General features: G+C 34.7%; 3 protein-coding genes across 4 annotated transcripts; all 3 read left to right on the plus strand.

Moving 5' to 3' along the window:
* Nucleotides 1–243: 243 nt before the first annotated feature.
* Nucleotides 244–2711, plus strand: LOC111289530 (uncharacterized). Its single transcript, XM_022880646.2, has 5 exons — nt 244–818; nt 906–978; nt 1086–1245; nt 1360–1401; nt 1729–2711. Exons 1-5 carry the CDS (start codon nt 739–741, stop codon nt 2601–2603), a joined length of 1230 nt encoding a protein of 409 aa, XP_022736381.2. The 5' UTR covers nt 244–738; the 3' UTR covers nt 2604–2711.
* Nucleotides 2712–3209: 498 nt separating this feature from the next.
* Nucleotides 3210–6637, plus strand: LOC111289529 (plant UBX domain-containing protein 10-like). The gene is made up of 4 exons (XM_022880645.2): nt 3210–4152; nt 5366–5536; nt 5756–5959; nt 6205–6637. The coding sequence occupies exons 1-4, from the start codon at nt 3376–3378 to the stop codon at nt 6430–6432; spliced, it is 1380 nt and encodes a 459-aa protein (XP_022736380.2). The 5' UTR covers nt 3210–3375; the 3' UTR covers nt 6433–6637.
* A 6356-nt stretch (nt 6638–12993) lies between these two features.
* On the plus strand, nt 12994–16625 carry LOC111290471 (serine/threonine-protein kinase WNK8-like). Of its 2 annotated transcripts, XM_022881789.2 has the most exons (7): nt 13012–13572; nt 14222–14259; nt 14371–14598; nt 14673–14893; nt 14981–15138; nt 15229–15631; nt 15724–16625. In XM_022881789.2, exons 1-7 carry the CDS (start codon nt 13513–13515, stop codon nt 16473–16475), a joined length of 1860 nt encoding a protein of 619 aa, XP_022737524.2. In that variant the 5' UTR covers nt 13012–13512; the 3' UTR covers nt 16476–16625. The 2 variants fall into 2 exon arrangements, with proteins under 2 accessions (XP_022737525.2, XP_022737524.2); XM_022881790.2 differs by lacking the exon at nt 14222–14259 and having other exon boundaries at nt 12994–13572.
* Nucleotides 16626–17296: the final 671 nt, after the last annotated feature.

Consider the following 17296-nt stretch of genomic DNA (forward strand, 5'->3'; position numbering starts at 1 on the left):
CATTACCAAAAAAGTATGAAATTCCTCTAGAATCCCCCATGCAATTTGAATTTGTTTTTTCATGTCCATTTTCTTGAAAAGATCAGCAACATCAGATTCAAAATGCCCTCCTATACATAATAATCCAATAGTGACGCTGATTTTAATAACCAAAGCCTCGGCCTTACATTGCATGCAAACAGGGTCTGCTATAGTGCCCTGCTGTGTTTACTTCCCATAGTCAACATATCATCAATCATTTCTGTATGATCTCAACTTATCCCATTTCAACGTTTGTTGTCGTGACTAGCGTAAAAATGGCTCCTGCGAAGGAAGTATTCGAGGGTGTGGAATGGAGGACAATGGTGGCTTACGGCTCACCCGAGGTTTTGCTTCCAGCTACAGGGCTTGCAAGAAAGGCCTGGCTAGGAATAAAAGGCAGACGGCATGGGACATGGGGTTAATGATCCTAGAAAACTGATCCATTGAATTAAGGTTGAACTGGCACCCACAATTGAATCCTTGTTCTACTACATGAAGCCTTTGTATGATGGCGTTTAATTTCAACTATAGATCAATCTTTTCCCAAAGTCCAAACATTCTATCGTTTAGTGTCGAAGCCCAAAAGGAATTCAGGCTCAAAAAGAGCCCAAAGTTTCCTGGATCTTGCTAGGGTTTTCGACCCTCTTGTTCATAGTTTTTCATTTGATGAAAACAAATCAAAACCTTTTGAATTGAATCAGTTGATTTATTTGAAAGATGGCGGAAACAATCCTTACATCGGAAAGACCTTCCAATTCCTCTCCGTTAAATCCTCCTTCCCGTATAATCTGCCATGTGTATGTGCTTCCTTTTCTTCTTTTTTATGTTAAAATTTTCGTGTAATATTCAGTCATTACTCAATTTTTCGCACTGATTTTAAACAGGTGTCAGAAGCAATTCTCGCAATACACTTGCCCTCGATGTAATTCCCGCTACTGCTCTCTTCATTGCTACAGGGTAACCTCAATTTCACGCTTTATTCAATTTCGGAAATTGATTTTTATTTAATTTATTCTGAATTGAAAAAAAAAATTTTTTTTGGGGGGTGATTTTGCTTGTTGCAGTCTCATAGTCTTCGCTGTACTGAATCATTTATGCGAGAAAATGTAGTTGAGGAGCTGCGGCAACTGCAACCTGACGATGAAACTAAACGGAAAATGCTTGAAATTCTGAAACGGTTTCATTCGGAGGAAGAAACCAATCCTTTAGATGAAGATGTTGATGGTATTTTATTTTTAAAATTTTTTTCTTTGATTTGTTAGCTTAATTGGAATAAGCATTGTTTGAATTATTCTATCAATAAAAATGTAATCTGAAGTCTTCTTTTTTGGTTGGCAGATTCTACTCTTCCTGACGAGACTGTTCAGAAGATTTTGTCAGGTATTATTACTAGGGCTGACAATTCTCGTGTCTGTCAATTTTGTACTTAAAACTTGTAAAATACGAAAATTATTGTATTATAATTTGGATCAAACACCTCAAATACAAAACACATTCTTGGTTTTTGTTAAACTCATATATTGTTTTTTCTAAAATTTGTAATGGTGTCATATTTTAAATTGTCGGATCTAATTATTAGATTCAAAATGCCAAGTTTTAATTGCTTGGCTATGATTTTTGTTCGTTCTATCTGACATTGATTTGTCTTATGAATTATGCCCTTTTTGCTTGAACAATTTGCGTTGATTTGTTGTTTTCTTTCTATAGGAGTTAAAGTTGATTTCGACTATTTGTCTCTTGAAGAGAAGAAACGATTCCAAAGAGCTCTGGCATCTGGAGAATTGAGTAAAATGATTGAGCCCTGGGATCCTTGGTGGTTGAAGCCTGCTGCTAGAAAAATCTGTCTAGGCAAGGATGGAGCTCGACTCATACAACCTATGGCCAATCAGGAAGCATTGGTGTCACCAGAAGATGTAGAAAGCAAGGAATCAAGTGGAATTCCTCTTGGCCCCGAAACAACGCTCCCTTCACTTTGCAAGCTCATTTCTACAGACCCATCTCCGTTGTTAGCCATTCATTTGGTTGACATTGTATATAGCTACTGCTTCACGCTTCGAGTCTACAATGGAGATTGGCAATCTGATGCCATAGGATCTGCAATGATGATATTGAGTATATCCTGTGTTTTGGGTCAAGCTGGACAGCCAGAAACTGTGCGGGAAGCTGTGTCTTATTGCTTGGAGCAAACTTGCTCTCCAGTTTACAGGCATATCGGTGGGTTGCAATTTGGATTGGCTCTTGTTGATGATGTAGCAAGCCTACTTTCTCTTGGAGGTCCTGCTTTAATCTGCATGCTTTGTGATCTACAAAAGATAATTTTAGCTGCGGAAAGGGAGTTGAAATCCGAGAAACAAAGAAAGCTCAGAAAGTCGGAAATGAAAAGCAAGCTGAAGCTTGCTGAGAGGAAGGTTTATTTCATTATGTGTTGGGTTCACGAGCAACCAGGGGAAGCATGGTCTTCTTTAGCAGACATTTTGAGAGTGGAAAAGAGTTCATTCATGGAATATGGAGGCAGTAAAAGCTTTTCAAAAACAGAGAATGTAGCAGAAAACAAGGGCAAAGTTGTGATAGAGGAAATGTAATGTATTATTTAAACATTTACTATTCTATAAAAAAAAATCAAGTGACTGTTGGTTATAGTTGTATATTTAGATGCAACAGTTCAATGTCAAAATTCAGTTTTGCTTTCAGTTTTGCATCAATTTAAAAGAGAGTATCAGAATCCATCCTCTCTTATAAATCATTTTCTTTTGGTGCACAACTTTCTTGTTTTCCTTTTATTGAGAAAAGATTGGAATCAGGCTATTTTGAATAAGAAATAATGCATTTTCCTTTTTTTGGTGAAATAAAAATGGTGATATCCGATTTTAACCTATGAATCTATCTGCATGGATCAAGGCCGTCCACGCTAGAGAAGCAGATAGATCAACGGCTCAGATTGTGCTTCAGAGTCCTGACAGTTGACGGTTCTGGAAAGAAGGAAGGGGAAGTAACGTTCCCATTTTCTTGGCAACAAAGTCAAGCGTTAAACGACGTCGACTCGCATGTCTGCTGGTCTCACAAAGGGTCGTTTCATGACAGTTAGAAATTTTTATTTTTACGAGAGTTGAAGATTGCAAAGACAATGGTACTTTTGTAAATTCACAACACCGTGGCGCCTAAGTCTGGTAGGCGATCCGACACTATTTAGAACATTCCAGTCCATTTCAAGTAAACACCAAAAAAAAAAAAAAAAACCAGAATCAGGAAGAAGGTAGAAAGTTTCCCTGTCTTGTTTTCGGTCTGGGGCTTCATTTTGCTGCAAGAAAGAAAGAAAAAAAACCCTAATATTTTATTTTTATAAATTCTCGAGAAATGGTTGATGTAGCCGATAAATTGGCATATTTTCAAGCGATCACAGGCCTCGAAGATCCCGATTTGTGTACGGAAATCCTCCAGGCCCATGGTTGGGACCTCGAAGTCGCCATCTCTTCCTTCACCTCTTCGAATCAACCCTCCGCTTCCACCACAACCTCTGACTCAGAGCCTCGCGATTCACTTAATCGGACAGAATCCGGCTCCGGTTCCGGTCTCGTTACCGCTGTCGCACCGGGTTTAGCGTGGAAACTCGTTACATTACCGATTTCCGTGATATCCGGTAGTCTAGGGTTGATCTCTGGTGCTGTTGGGCTTGGTCTATGGGCCGCGGGCGGAGTTCTTTCGTATTCCCTCGGGATGATCGGGCTGGGCTCTCTGCAGGGCGGGGAATCATCGGCACGATTAGTCTCGGTCTCAGCTGCGGCTTCTGAAGCGATGGATTTCGTGGCGGCATTTGAGAGGGATTACGGAACGAGGAGGCCGAATTTTGTCGGCGAGGGTTTCATGGACGCGCTGCAGAGATCAAGGAACGACTTTAAACTGTTGTTTGTGTACTTGCACTCACCGGACCACCCGGATTCACCTGTATTCTGCGAAAGGACGTTGTGTTCTGAGGCGGTGGCGGCCTTTGTGAATGAGAATTTCGTGGCGTGGGGCGGGAGCATTAGGGCTAGTGAAGGTTTTAAGATGAGTAATAGCTTGAAAGCCTCCAGTTTCCCATTTTGTGCCGTTGTAATGCCCTCTACAAACCAGAGGATCGCGCTTCTTCAACAGGTATGATCGTTGTGATTCTCACTTTTACTTTAGATGAAATTTTTAATAACGGAATTTGATACTGTTTTCGAGTGCAAAAGATCACAGTGATTAATTATCCTTTAGAAAAGTCAGAAACTGAAATTGACCTATTGTTCATACTCTCAGATAGGTTTAAGTAAATTTATGAGTGCAATTAATCACATGATACTGGATAAGTGGGTGGAAATCAGGGATTTCATTCTAATTGTTGTTTTGTCATTGTGTTTCTGCTGAGCACGAATTTTAGATGTAATTTCTGCTTACTTTTGTTATGCATTGATAAATAACCTGGACCATGGATTTTCTAGAGAGGAAACTATACCGATTGTGTGTGAGGAATTAAGTTTTACATGGCCGCTAACTAGGCATATTAATTCTATGTTAAAGGAAAAGAATTCTGAATAAATCATCTTTTAATGATTAATTACAATAAAGCTTATCTTATCTGATTTTTGGTACGCCAGATAGCACTTCCTCATATTTTGTGATAAGGCATTTTGAGACTTAAATCGTGCTTACCATGGGCCATTACCTTTTCAGTTTCTTTACATTTAGGTGCAGCTTAAATCTTTCCTTCATACCAAACTACATGTTAACTTGTTTGCCTGTATATGTTTTAGTAAATTCATTGGAAAATTTAATAGCACTAGTGTTTCTCATTATTTTCAACTTTAGGTTGCTTTCCCTTGTCTTTATAAATGGTTATTTAATGGGTTTATCTCTGTGCAAGCGTGGACTTGTTCACTTTCACAAATCAGGTTTGTACAGTTTCATTATCATTTTCTCACTTTGCATTCCACCTACATGTTGATTGGGATTCAAGGTGTTTGATACAGAGATGCCAATCAGTAATTTGTAGTTGATGGTGATGCTTGTTTAGAGCAGCATAACTATATAATATATACTAGGCATTTGTCTTTTTCATATTTGAAGCTGCTAGGGAAGGAACATAGAAAAGAAAATGCATTATAGTATTTTTGCAGTTAAAATTTAAGAGATTTAGCTCATCTCCACTAACTTTTATTTTCCATCATTCACGAAGTATAGCTTTATACTACATTCTGCGTGAAGTTATCTCTTTCTTAATCTTCCCTTTCTTTGCCTTTTACTTCAGAATCTACTGAACCCCAGGAATGTCAGTATTCTGAATGGTGATCTTGCTTTTTGAATATTAAATTGAACTACTCTGCAGGTTGAGGGACCAAAATCTCCTGAAGAAATGCTTATGTTACTACAGAGAGTGCTTGAAGAAAGTGCTCCTGTTCTTGTTGCTGCAAGACTAGATGCAGAAGATAGAAGAAACAACATGCGTTTAAGGGAGGAACAAGATGCTGCATACAGAGCAGCACTTGAAGCTGATCAAGTAGGTTTAATCTTAAATTAATGACTTTAATAATTGTTACTTATTTTGGGCCAGATGGTGTACTATATTTTTTTCATTCCACCATCATATTCCAAGAAGACTAGAAATGAAAAACAATAATCCCTCTTTTTCTTGCTGAATGGATATGTGCTGTAAAAAGTAACGTTTGGATGATGATATGACACTTTCTTAAACTTGTCATTCCTTTTATGATATTAGGCTAGGGAACGTCAGAGGAGAGAGGAGCAAGAACGTCTGGAAAAGGAAGCTGCAGAAGCTGAGCAGAAACGTAAGGAAGAAGAAGAGGCTCGTGAAAGAGCAGCACGTGAAGCTGCTGAAAAAGAGGCTGCCCTAGCTAGAATGAGGCAAGAAAAAGCCTTGTCACTTGGTGATGAACCTGAGAAAGGACCAAATATTACACAAGTAATTTCTTTTTGGTTTTGACAATTTTTTTTTGGGATCTGATTAAGCTGGTTTAAGCACTTTTCTTATCACAGTTAAGATGATCTGTCATTCTGTTGCAAACTTGTAATTTAGGACAGTAACACTTTTCTTTTTTGTTCCAATTATCCATCATCGCCCCGCATTTTCTGCTTTTCTTTATTGTCACACTTTTAATACTTCATTATTCCCAAATTGAATATTTGCCTGTTCTGTTGGCAAACCAGGTTTTGGTACGCTTTCCTACCGGTGAACGCAAAGAAAGGAGGTTTCACGGTACTGCAACAATCCAATCTCTTTATGATTATGTTGATTCTTTGGGTTGCTTAGAAGTTGAGGATTACAGCCTTGTCTCCAACTTTCCTCGAGTTGCATATGGTCCAGAGAAGCGCTCCTTGACCTTGAAAGAGGCAGGATTACATCCTCAAGCCAGCCTTTTTGTGGAGCTTAACTAGTCTGAAGAAGTTGATAGTGTCTAGTTGTATGATGATGATAGTTTCAAAGATTCCTTTAAGTAGAATACATATTTTCTTATGTTTCTGTCTCATTTCAACATAATTAGCACTGATAGATTGAGACAAAGATAGCTCAGAGTCTCTGGATATTTAACTTTTCTTCAATTGAGATTCAATCAACCAAATGGCTGAGTTTGTGTTAAAACATGGGCTTTTAGGGTTCTATAAGAATTCCATACGATAGTGGTGTTCTTTATTCTGCCGCTTGCCAGTTCTACTAATGTCATTATGGTTATTGTATGAAAAAAAAAAAAAAAAGCCCTTCTAAGTACATCACAAAATTTTCTTCATACACTCTTAACGTTTTCTTCCAAAAAATCCACATAATAAACACCAATTTTAATCTTTAATAAATGATAAAAATACCTTTGATAGCTTATACATTTCAAAATTATTTTTTTTATATTTTAAAATTTTATTTTCAAAAATTATATTACGTTATCATAAATAAATTTTTTAGAATTCTCGAAAATTTATTTTTAAAAATACATAAAATTTTATTTAAATATATATTTAATTATAAACTCATGATAATGTTTAATTTGAATTTAAATAAAATAAATAATATTAAAATAAATTAATTTTTTTATTAGTGTTCAGCACAAAAAAATCGATTGTGCCATTGACAATGTTGTCAAAAGATTGATAAATTTGACAATAAAAATTAGTAACTGAAAGATTAAAAATCCTTATTATAAGATTTGTCAGTTTGCTGGTGACATTATTAAAGTCAATGTTCTATAAGATTTTCAAGCTTAGACTAGCATGCATGCACACACATGAGTAATTGATATGCCAATTCTTATTTAATCATATGTGCAAATGAAAGAGACATGTTAATTCTCAAGCATTTATGAGCATAAGGTGTTTTTGTTTTGAGATCAAAAAATTAAGAATACCCTTTTACCAATGCAAAATCAAAAAATGATATTATCAGTTTTTTTGAGGTTCAAGAGAAAGAATAAGTTTATGCCATACATGTTGAAAATATTAATTTCAGTTCTATTTACACATATTATCAAATAAATTTATTCATAAGTATATGATTAAGGTTTTCATTGATGAAAAGTGAAATTGAATTTCTCAAAAATAAATATTCGAGAAGATTCCAAAATTCTCGAATAATAATTTCTAAAAAGACTCGAGACTTATCAAAAATGAATATCTAAAAAAATTTTTAGATTTATTGAAAATAAATATTTGAGTATTCTTAAAATTTTTCGGATATCTATTTTTAAAAAGTCTCAAAGCTTCTCATATATTTATTTACGAGAAGTTTAATTTCAAAAAATGAAGAGAGAATTAGAGAGAAATGGTAGAAATGAAAAATATAAAGTGATGGGTGAAGTGTATTTAGGGATGGCATCGGGTCGGGTTCGGGGTGGGTTTTGCTCGTCCCGAACTCGACCCGACTTTATGCTTTAGCATACCTGAACCCGATCCTACCCGATTTTTTATATCCGAATCCGACTCGACTCTGACACTATGTCAACCGTACCCGACTTTAAAATTAATAAAATATTATTTTTTAAATATAAATATTTAAAAATATCATTATATAAAATATATATATATAAATAAATAATTAATTAATTAATTAAAAAATAATTTTTTATATAATGTCGGGTTGGGTCAGGTTTTAGGCATACCCGACCCGACTCGACCTGAAAACCGAAATTCAAAAAAAAAAAACCCGACCCCATAAGGTCGGGTCGGGCAAGAACCCGTCGGGGACGGGGTTGATTGTCGTCCCTAAGTGTATTTAGTAAATAAAAAATTGAGTTTTGAATTTGTGATGTATTTAGATATAAGATATATAAAGTGATAAATATGATGCAAGTAGAATTTCCAAAATAAAAATTGTATCTGATGAGTATATGATTCGGGCTTTTATATCAGTTAAATTGGTCTATGTTATATCAGTTAAATTGGTCTATGTTAAAACAAGTCCAATATTTGTTATTTCGAGTAAGTGAGTTTCGATGCAAATCGGAACCTAGACGCGTCTCATGGGAACCGGGTCCTTAGAAGCTGACCCGGCCTGGCATGGCAAAGTCCATGGACACCTCTAGTGTTGTGAATCTGTCAACTACAGCATCAAAGCTGCCTTAGTTTCTGTACCAATAAAGAAATTTTCATATTTGGTTCTGAAAATTGTTTCACAATTTGCAAGCCGAACAAATTTGGCTCATCATGTTTATTTTAGCATACGGGAATTCCAAAATGCATTCCATATTTCCAATCATTCGATGAACTAGACTTGAGATTTTCAAGTTGAGAAGGAAACGGAATCAGAATGGACGTGAACATCATCGTTGAAACACGCTTTAGAACATCCCTTTGGCCTTTGAATATATAAATATATGTATAAGTATATGTGTGTGTGTCTCTCTCTATATATATATATATATATATCCAGAATTAAGCAAAGAAAATGGAGCAGTTTGTGGTCAAACGAACCTGAAATAGACAAAAGATTCTCTTCCAAAGAAAGAAATAGTGAATCCCATATTGCATGATCTTCTAAAAAATTGAGAGAGAGATTTGATAATTCTATCATGCATTTTTTATTCGAAGGACTGGAACTGATCAAAAGGTCGCTGAAAAGGTTGAAGTGGACATGAAACAAACCTTCAAAATCAATATTAAGAAAATAAACATTTAAACACCCTTTTCCTTGCTGTATAGACTAATATATATGACGGTCTTTTAGTTGCCAGCAGGTATGGTCAAAGTTCTTTTTTTGTGTCTGAGGTATTTTAGCCAATACCAAGTGTTTCTTGAGTGAAAACTTTGCTTTAGGCAATTTTGACAATTTTCAAACAGCCATTCCTTAAAATCCTATCTCAAGGGTTTGTCTTCAAAGTTAATCTAAGTTTGCTTTATATACTTCTGGTCCGACTTTGGTTCAAGTCATTTGTAGAAAATTTTAGCACAGAAAAAAGAGCAACCTTCTCTGTCTCTCAAATCTCTATATTTATCTCTCTCTGTCTCTCATAAGAAGAGGAAGTGGAGGGGGGTGGTGCAACCATGGGGCGTAGCAAGATAGAGATGAAGTTAGTTAAGGACAAAACTTGCAGGCAAGTTACATTCTCAAAACGTCGAGCAGGTGTGCTTAAGAAAGCCCATGAAATTTCTGTGCTTTGCGATGCTCAAATTGGCCTCATTATCTTCTCAAGCACTGGGAAGTTGTTTCACTACTGCACTCAACCACAAAGGTTCCAGCATTTCAGTTTCACTCTCTCTCGCTATGTTTCATATCTCCTCAAAATACTTGGATTTGTTTGAAGATGATCGTTTTTTTTTTTATCCTATAGCATGGAAGAAATCATCAAAAGATATCAACTTGGCAAAGGGACTCAAACTCCTGAACAGAGTGACTTGGTAAAATCTTTCTCAGTTAGTCTATATATATTTTGAAACATTTTGAATATACAGACTTTAATTTTGATGATTTTCGTTCTAAAAATGCATGAATTTGCAGCAAAGTATGTCTGAGAAACTAAAAGAAGAAAACCATCGTTTGGAACTGAGCTTGAACCACCTCAATGGCAGTGAGTGGAATTCCATAAAATGTTAGGATTTAGAAGAGCTTGAACAAAAACTGGAATGCTCAATTTACAAGGTTAGAGCCAGGAAGGTATCTCTCCTGACGCATCTCCCCTCCTTTTAATTTTTTCCTTTCTTTCTCATTATTACGAGCGGATTGAGGGGCTTAAACCAATACAAATTACAAAATGTTGAAGCATCTGCCATAAAAATCATAATACTTACCTTTTACATAATCTTATATCACGCAGGAGCAGCTCTTGAAACTGCAAATGGACAATCCAGCAAGAAATGTGAGACTATTTGCCTAGTGTGTGTGTGTGTCACGGGTCGAGACTTAAGCTTCGAATTCGTGCGATTCCGGGATCTAGACATCTACTCATCCAGCGTCCCAGATCAACTTTCCTGTCACGATTCACATAATTGTGAGGTATTGTCCGCTCTGGCCCCTCTGACCTCACGGTTTTGTCTTACAAAAAGCGCCTTACAAGGCAGAGGTGGTGTAAACCCTTTTATACCTCAGTGACCCTCCTATTATGTTCGATGTGAGATTTAGGACTCTTCTTTAAGTCCGTGACATTCTCCCTCACCCAACCTCGTAACGTCTTCGTCACGGAGGCTGGCCACTCTGCCTACCTCTCTCGAGGCGCTCGGGATGGATCGAACGGTTTAGGGCTGGCTCTGATACCACTTGTCACGAGTCGAGACTTAAGCTTCGAACTCGCGCTGCTCTGGGACCCGGACATCCACTCATCCGACGTCTCAGATCAACCTTCCTGCCATGATTCACACCTTTGTGAGGTATTATCCGTTCTAGCCCCTCTGGCCTTACGGTTTTGTCGTCACGGAGGTTGACCACCCTGCTTACCTCCCTCGAGGCGCTCGGCGTGGATCGAACGGTTTAGGACTGGCTCTGATACCACATGGTTTAAGGCTGGCTCTGATACCACTTGTCACGGGTCGAAACTTAAGCTTCGAACCCGCGCTGCTCCGAGACCCGAGCATCCACTCATCCGACGTCCCAGATCAGTCTTCCTGTCACGATTCACACCATTGTGAGGTATTGTTTGCTCTGACCACCCTAATCTCATGGTTTTATCCTACAAAGAGCGCCTCACAAGATAGAAGTGGTGTGAACCCTTTTATCCCCCAGTGACCCTCCTATTATATTCGATGTGAGATTCATGACTCTTCCTTAAGCCCGTGACATGTGCACTCACCAACAAACAATAATATGTTATTAGAACCTAGCTAGTTAAGATTTAAACTTTTACATTAATTTTCCTTTAATTCTGTGATTAACAATGTTATAAATAATGTCTAGGTTGAAAAAATTGAAGTGGAAAACAACCAACTTTGCCATTGAGTGAGTACAATATGCATTACCTTATACACATTAATTTATTTTTTAAAATAATTTTTACTAATATTGATATATAATTCACGGTTTTTCCACTTGAATCTTTGTTAGCTTTGTTCATTCAATTATTTTACTAATCTCGCTTACTTCAATTTTAAGTAAGGATTTTTTTTTTCATTTTCCTTTTCATTTATTTTTTGAAATGATTCGTTTAAGGCATATTCAAATTGAAACACTTTGATATCCAAATGTTTATTAAGTTGAAATTACTAAATTTTTTAATAATTATTGAGAATGATTTCATGATTTACAATTATCATTAAAAGATGAATGTTCACCCATTTTATTTCATGACAAAAGTATTATAATTTTGATAAATAATTTTGAAAAATACAAGTTTTAAGTCTTAAAATAGATCAAAATATTTATAATTTTATATGCAATTTTTTTTCTAAGGAGAATTAAGTATGGCTTGGTATTCACTTGAAGTGCAATGGATTCATTTTCAATAAAATTATGTTTGAACTAAAACGACATTAGCACTCAAATAGGATGCGATGAGAATAAATTTTATTGCACCAAAATTACTCACCATATGGATTCTTACAAAATGATTATTTATATCAAGAAAAAATAAATAAAATTACATTAAAAATAATTTAAATTTAATATTTTTAATTTTTATTGATGCTTTAATTATTTATTATTTACAAAAATAAAAAAAATATATTAAAAAAAAAGAAAAAACAAACAAATAAATCAAATAAATGGTGCCTAAGAAGAATGAGAATTTTCATATAAAACCAAACGATGAATCAACTTTAAGAACGTTAGTATAAAAAAAGCAAAAAAGAAAAAAAAATCATATAAACAAATTAAAGGAGGAAAAGAATTCCCCCCAACAACAAAGAATTCTACATCTCTCCAATAATAAAAGTGATAATAGTCCAAATTGAATTAGATTTAATTTAATTTTTTAAAATATTATATAATATTATAAATTTTTAAAAATTAATTCAAATTTAAATTGAATTTTTATAATATTTAAATTAAATTAATTTTTTTGATTTATCAATTTTTAAAATTTAATTTTTTATTTGTTACTTTTATATATTATTTTAATATAAAATTTTAATATATTTAAATAAATTTTGATATAAAATTATTATTTTTATTTTATAAAAATTTAAAAAATATATAATTAGATTCCATTTAATTTTTTTAATTTTTAATATAAAATTATATTCAAACATAATATATATATATTTAACATTTAAAATTGATTCAAATCAAATAAAAAAATCAATCCAAACTAAATTAAATATTTCAAACTCAAATCAATTTTTAAATTTTTCTATTTTTTTTTTCACCCTCCCAGCATCTTGGTACGGCAATTAAAACCGGAGTTCCCTGTCCCCTGAAAATCGGTAGAATCCATTTTAAACACTCTACCCCAAACACACGCTCCTCAACATGCGCGTGTGATTCTCCCCCACCCACTCCCAAAATCCCGTAGTGCCGTATTGCAGTTGGCGATAATGATGGCTGCGTTTATGCTTCTTTAAAGTAACGGTTTTTTTTTATTAATTTTTAACCTGCCCTACTCCTTTGTAAACTTTTTAATTTTTTAATCTTTCCTCTCCAAAATTTCCAGTGATTAGAATTCCTGTTGCCTCAGAATCTCACAATTCCAAGAAAAGAAGGGGGAAATTAAAATGCGGATAGCACTATGGGGGGAGAATTTGGGATTGGTATAAAAATAAAGAGAAAATCGAATCAACGAAGAAATAACCGTATGGAATTGGAGTATCGTAAACCTCCGGAAGATATGTGTTTGATCGTGGCCGTTGGATGCCGGCTCAGATTCCGTTCGGCATTCGATTCGTACTCGATAGCTTGTGAGGCATTCTCTGAAAAACTAAAGATTCTCTTCTCGTCGTCTTCGCTTCCAATCGGCGTCAAAATTGACCTCTAATAGCGTTTTCTGCCTTTTTCCCTAAGATTTTGTTTTTTCTTTTTTTATGAATTTTATTTTGGCTGTTGTTGTTGGAAATTTCGATCGGGTTTTGTGGTTGTGTTATCGGTTAGTTCTTTGTACATAGAAAAAAATAATGGAGGCGGCTGATGATTTTGAGTTCGCTGAGAAAGATCCGTCGGGTCGGTACGTTCGGGTACGATTTTTTGGCTCCGAAATCTTTTTTTTTTGTTTATTTTTATTCAATTTTGCGTTGTTAGGTTTACCTAGTATCTGTTTGGTTGCCAAGAAATTTGGAGAAAAGCAATTTGACTTGTAATTCTCTAATTCTGAAGGAAATTGTAGAACTCTTACAAATAATCAAATACTGCTTAGGCTTAAGTTAGTATGAATTTTGATAAATTACTGTCCAAGGTAATTTTTTTCATCAATTTTCTTATCAACCAAACAGCGTAAGTTGAGTAATGCAATCAATTGACCAGAATTTAAGCAAATTTGATTGTCCTTAGCTTCTACTAAATTATTAAGTTTGAAAATATCTCATTTTTAGCTCTTTTTAGAGCTCTTGTAAGTCATTCTTTTTGCTTTTTATTGCAAAGGTGAAATAATTGCCTTTTCTACTTCTATTTTAATGAACATGACAAAATTTGATTACAGTAATGCCTTTAACAAAATTAAGCTTAACACAATTGTATGGCTAACCAAGATGCCAATGTTGTCCCCAATATATTCTTAAATTTTTATATTTTCCTTAAATAGTTTGCTTTATTAGAATTTAAATTAGTTTTTTTCTTTCGGATTTAGTGATACAATTTTTTTGGTTTGTTTTGTTTTTATTCCTCCAGTATGATGAAACCCTGGGGAAGGGAGCATTCAAGACTGTGTATGGTTTCAAGACCCATCTTCTTTAAACTTAGATTAAACTTAGATTACTTTGATAGGAATCTGTGTTTGATTAATTGTTCTGATTTGTCTGCCACCTTTTTATTTGTAGTTACAAGGGGTTTGATGAAGCTGATGGAATAGAGGTTGCATGGAACCAAGTCAATATTGAAGAAGTATTGCAGACACCTGAACAGCTGGAAAGATTATATTCAGAGGTTCACCTTTTGAAGTCATTGAAACATGAAAATATTATGAAGTTCTACAACTCCTGGGTGGATGATAAGAACAAGACGATCAACATGATAACAGAATTGTTTACTTCGGGGAGTTTGAGGCAGTGAGTCCATGAACTTCTTTTCTGCCTGGCTTATCATTCATTTATAATATACTGAGATTTGCTTTCACCTATAGATATCGTAAGAAGCATAAGAATGTTGATTTGAAGGCCATCAAGAACTGGGCACGGCAGATCCTTAGAGGTTTACACTATCTTCATAGTCACAATCCTCCGATCATTCATAGAGATTTAAAATGTGATAATATATTTGTAAATGGAAATAATGGAGAAGTCAAGATCGGAGATCTTGGGTTGGCAACCGTCATGCAGCAACCTGCAGCCCGAAGTGTAATTGGTACTTCATTTTCTCAAAAATAAGTAATGCTGTAACTTCAGCTAAACCATTTTGGTTGAAATTTGTAATACTTTTTTGTTTGTACAGGCACTCCTGAGTTCATGGCTCCAGAGCTTTATGATGAAGAATATAATGAACTTGTTGACATATATTCTTTTGGCCTGTGCATGTTGGAGATGGTTACTTGTGAATATCCTTATAATGAATGCAAAAATCCAGCACAAATATTTAAGAAAGTTACCTCTGTAAGTTGACAACTGTCTCCAATACTTCACATCTTCCCACAATTCTCTTTTAACTGGTTGTTTAAACTCTCTCAACTTCTTTCCCTGCAGGGTATTAAACCTGCTTCCCTTGGTAAAGTGAATGATCCCCAAATTAAGCAGTTTATTGAGAAATGTCTTCTTCCAGCATCTATGAGATTGCCAGCTGTGGAGATCTTGAAAGATCCTTTCCTTTTGGTTGAAACTCCCAAAGAAGTTCCCAGTGGTCCACTGAAGTTACCAAATCTTATGCCCAACTTAGTAAACTTGGTCGAGTCTGAACCTCATCCAATGGACACAGATCCTAACTTTAAAAAGCTTCTGGTCAATTCTTCTACAAAAAGCATCAAAGAAACTCCTCGGTCCGTAACTCTTGAGCTACGGTGTTTCACAGAGAATAATGAATTCAGGTTAAAAGGGGAGAAAAATGATGATAATACAATCTTATTGACCTTGCGCATTGCTGATCAATGTGGTAAGTGAATCTACTATAAAAAATAAGTCTAACTCTCTTATTTATGTTCTAAAAAAGAAAAAAGCATTATGCACTACGGTGTCTTTTAACAGGTCGGGCAAGGAATATCCATTTTGCATTTTATCTAGATTCTGATACTGCTATTTCAATCGCTGAGGAGATGGTTGAACAACTTGATTTGTCAAATGAAGATGTAACTGTCATTGCAGAGTTGATTGATAGCATGATCATGAAGCTTGTATCATGCTGGAAACCTTCATCTGGAAGCATTTCACTCCCACAAGATGGCTTATGCCACCCAAGTCAAGCCATTATTAAGACAGTTGGTGAGCAAGAAGTTTTCTCAGAGTGGGCTGTTGCAAATTGTCAAGACACCCAAAAATCTGTCAGTTCAGAAATATTAGCTGAATCTGATGGAATGGTAGGCTCAGATGGGAGCGATAACAAACCAACGGGGTCTTCTGGTTATGGTAATGGTGAGTGCTATAAAGGTTCAAGCACCTATGGGTTTGGTTTAGATACCGAGGCTTATAATCATCTCGGGCATAAAGAGGCCGGTGATGAGGAAAACCTTGGGGTATCTGTTGTGATAAACGACTCCGTAAAGTACTCTGACACATCCTTAATGGATTCTTGTTCTTTTGCATCTCAAGATATGAGCTTGTCAAGCATCTGCTCTCTATCCTTAGCAGACCAGGATAAGTTTGACGAGCTGAAGTTGGAGCTTGATGCGATTGATTCACAATTTCACCAGTATTTCCAAGAGCTCATGAGGTTGAGAGAAGAAGCAATGGAAAACGCCCAAAAGAGGTGGATAACAAAGAAGAAAGTATCTGTTATGTGATGTGCAAATATTTTCCTTGCTAGCGATTCTTGTGATAGTTGCTTTTTTTTTTAGCTGACTGTTGCATTGGAAGAAATCATTTGTTGACAGATTTCATTTATTTGGTTTATTGTTTGATTTTAGTCCATTGATTCATCGTTGATACCTTGATTTGTGATTCTAAGAGCATACTTGATGTATAGGATAATAGATTGAGATATGATGATTATTTTTATATTATGTTTGGTTTGTAATTAAAAAAAAATAAAATAAAATTATAAAAAATATTAATCATCTTTTTTAAAACAAAAAGAATTAATTTTAATTTATGAAATTGAATTTATATGTTTTATTATATTTTTAAAAATTATATTAATAATTTAAATTATACAAATTTTTAATAAAAATTTTAATCAATAAATAAAATTATTATATTTTAATCTTTTCATGCATATTAAATATAAAATAAAATAATATTATTTAATATAATATTATTTATAATATTTTATTTTATTTTATTTATACTCTTTGTACATCAAATATGTCATAAAAGTCTTTAATGACCTTTATTATTCTGGAAAAAACAGAGCACACCTTTTTTTATTGCATGATGCCACTATACTTCTTTTCATTAACACTCAAATTCAATACCTCTTGAGCAATGGATTAACTAAATTTGTGTGTTGAAGATAAAATGTTTAAATTCTACTTTTGCATTAATATGATACTACTATGCAAAAAGTTCTTAGTAAGATCACAACTCCTAAGCATTTGAGTTAATGATGAATACATCTCATTACTCAAAAATAAAAAAATCCCATTCCCCCCAAAATTATACTAAT

This window comes from Durio zibethinus, chromosome 11, assembly GCF_047325235.1.
Source record: "Durio zibethinus cultivar Kanyao isolate XHJ-2024 chromosome 11, ASM4732523v1, whole genome shotgun sequence".
Classification (NCBI taxonomy): domain Eukaryota; kingdom Viridiplantae; phylum Streptophyta; class Magnoliopsida; order Malvales; family Malvaceae; genus Durio; species Durio zibethinus.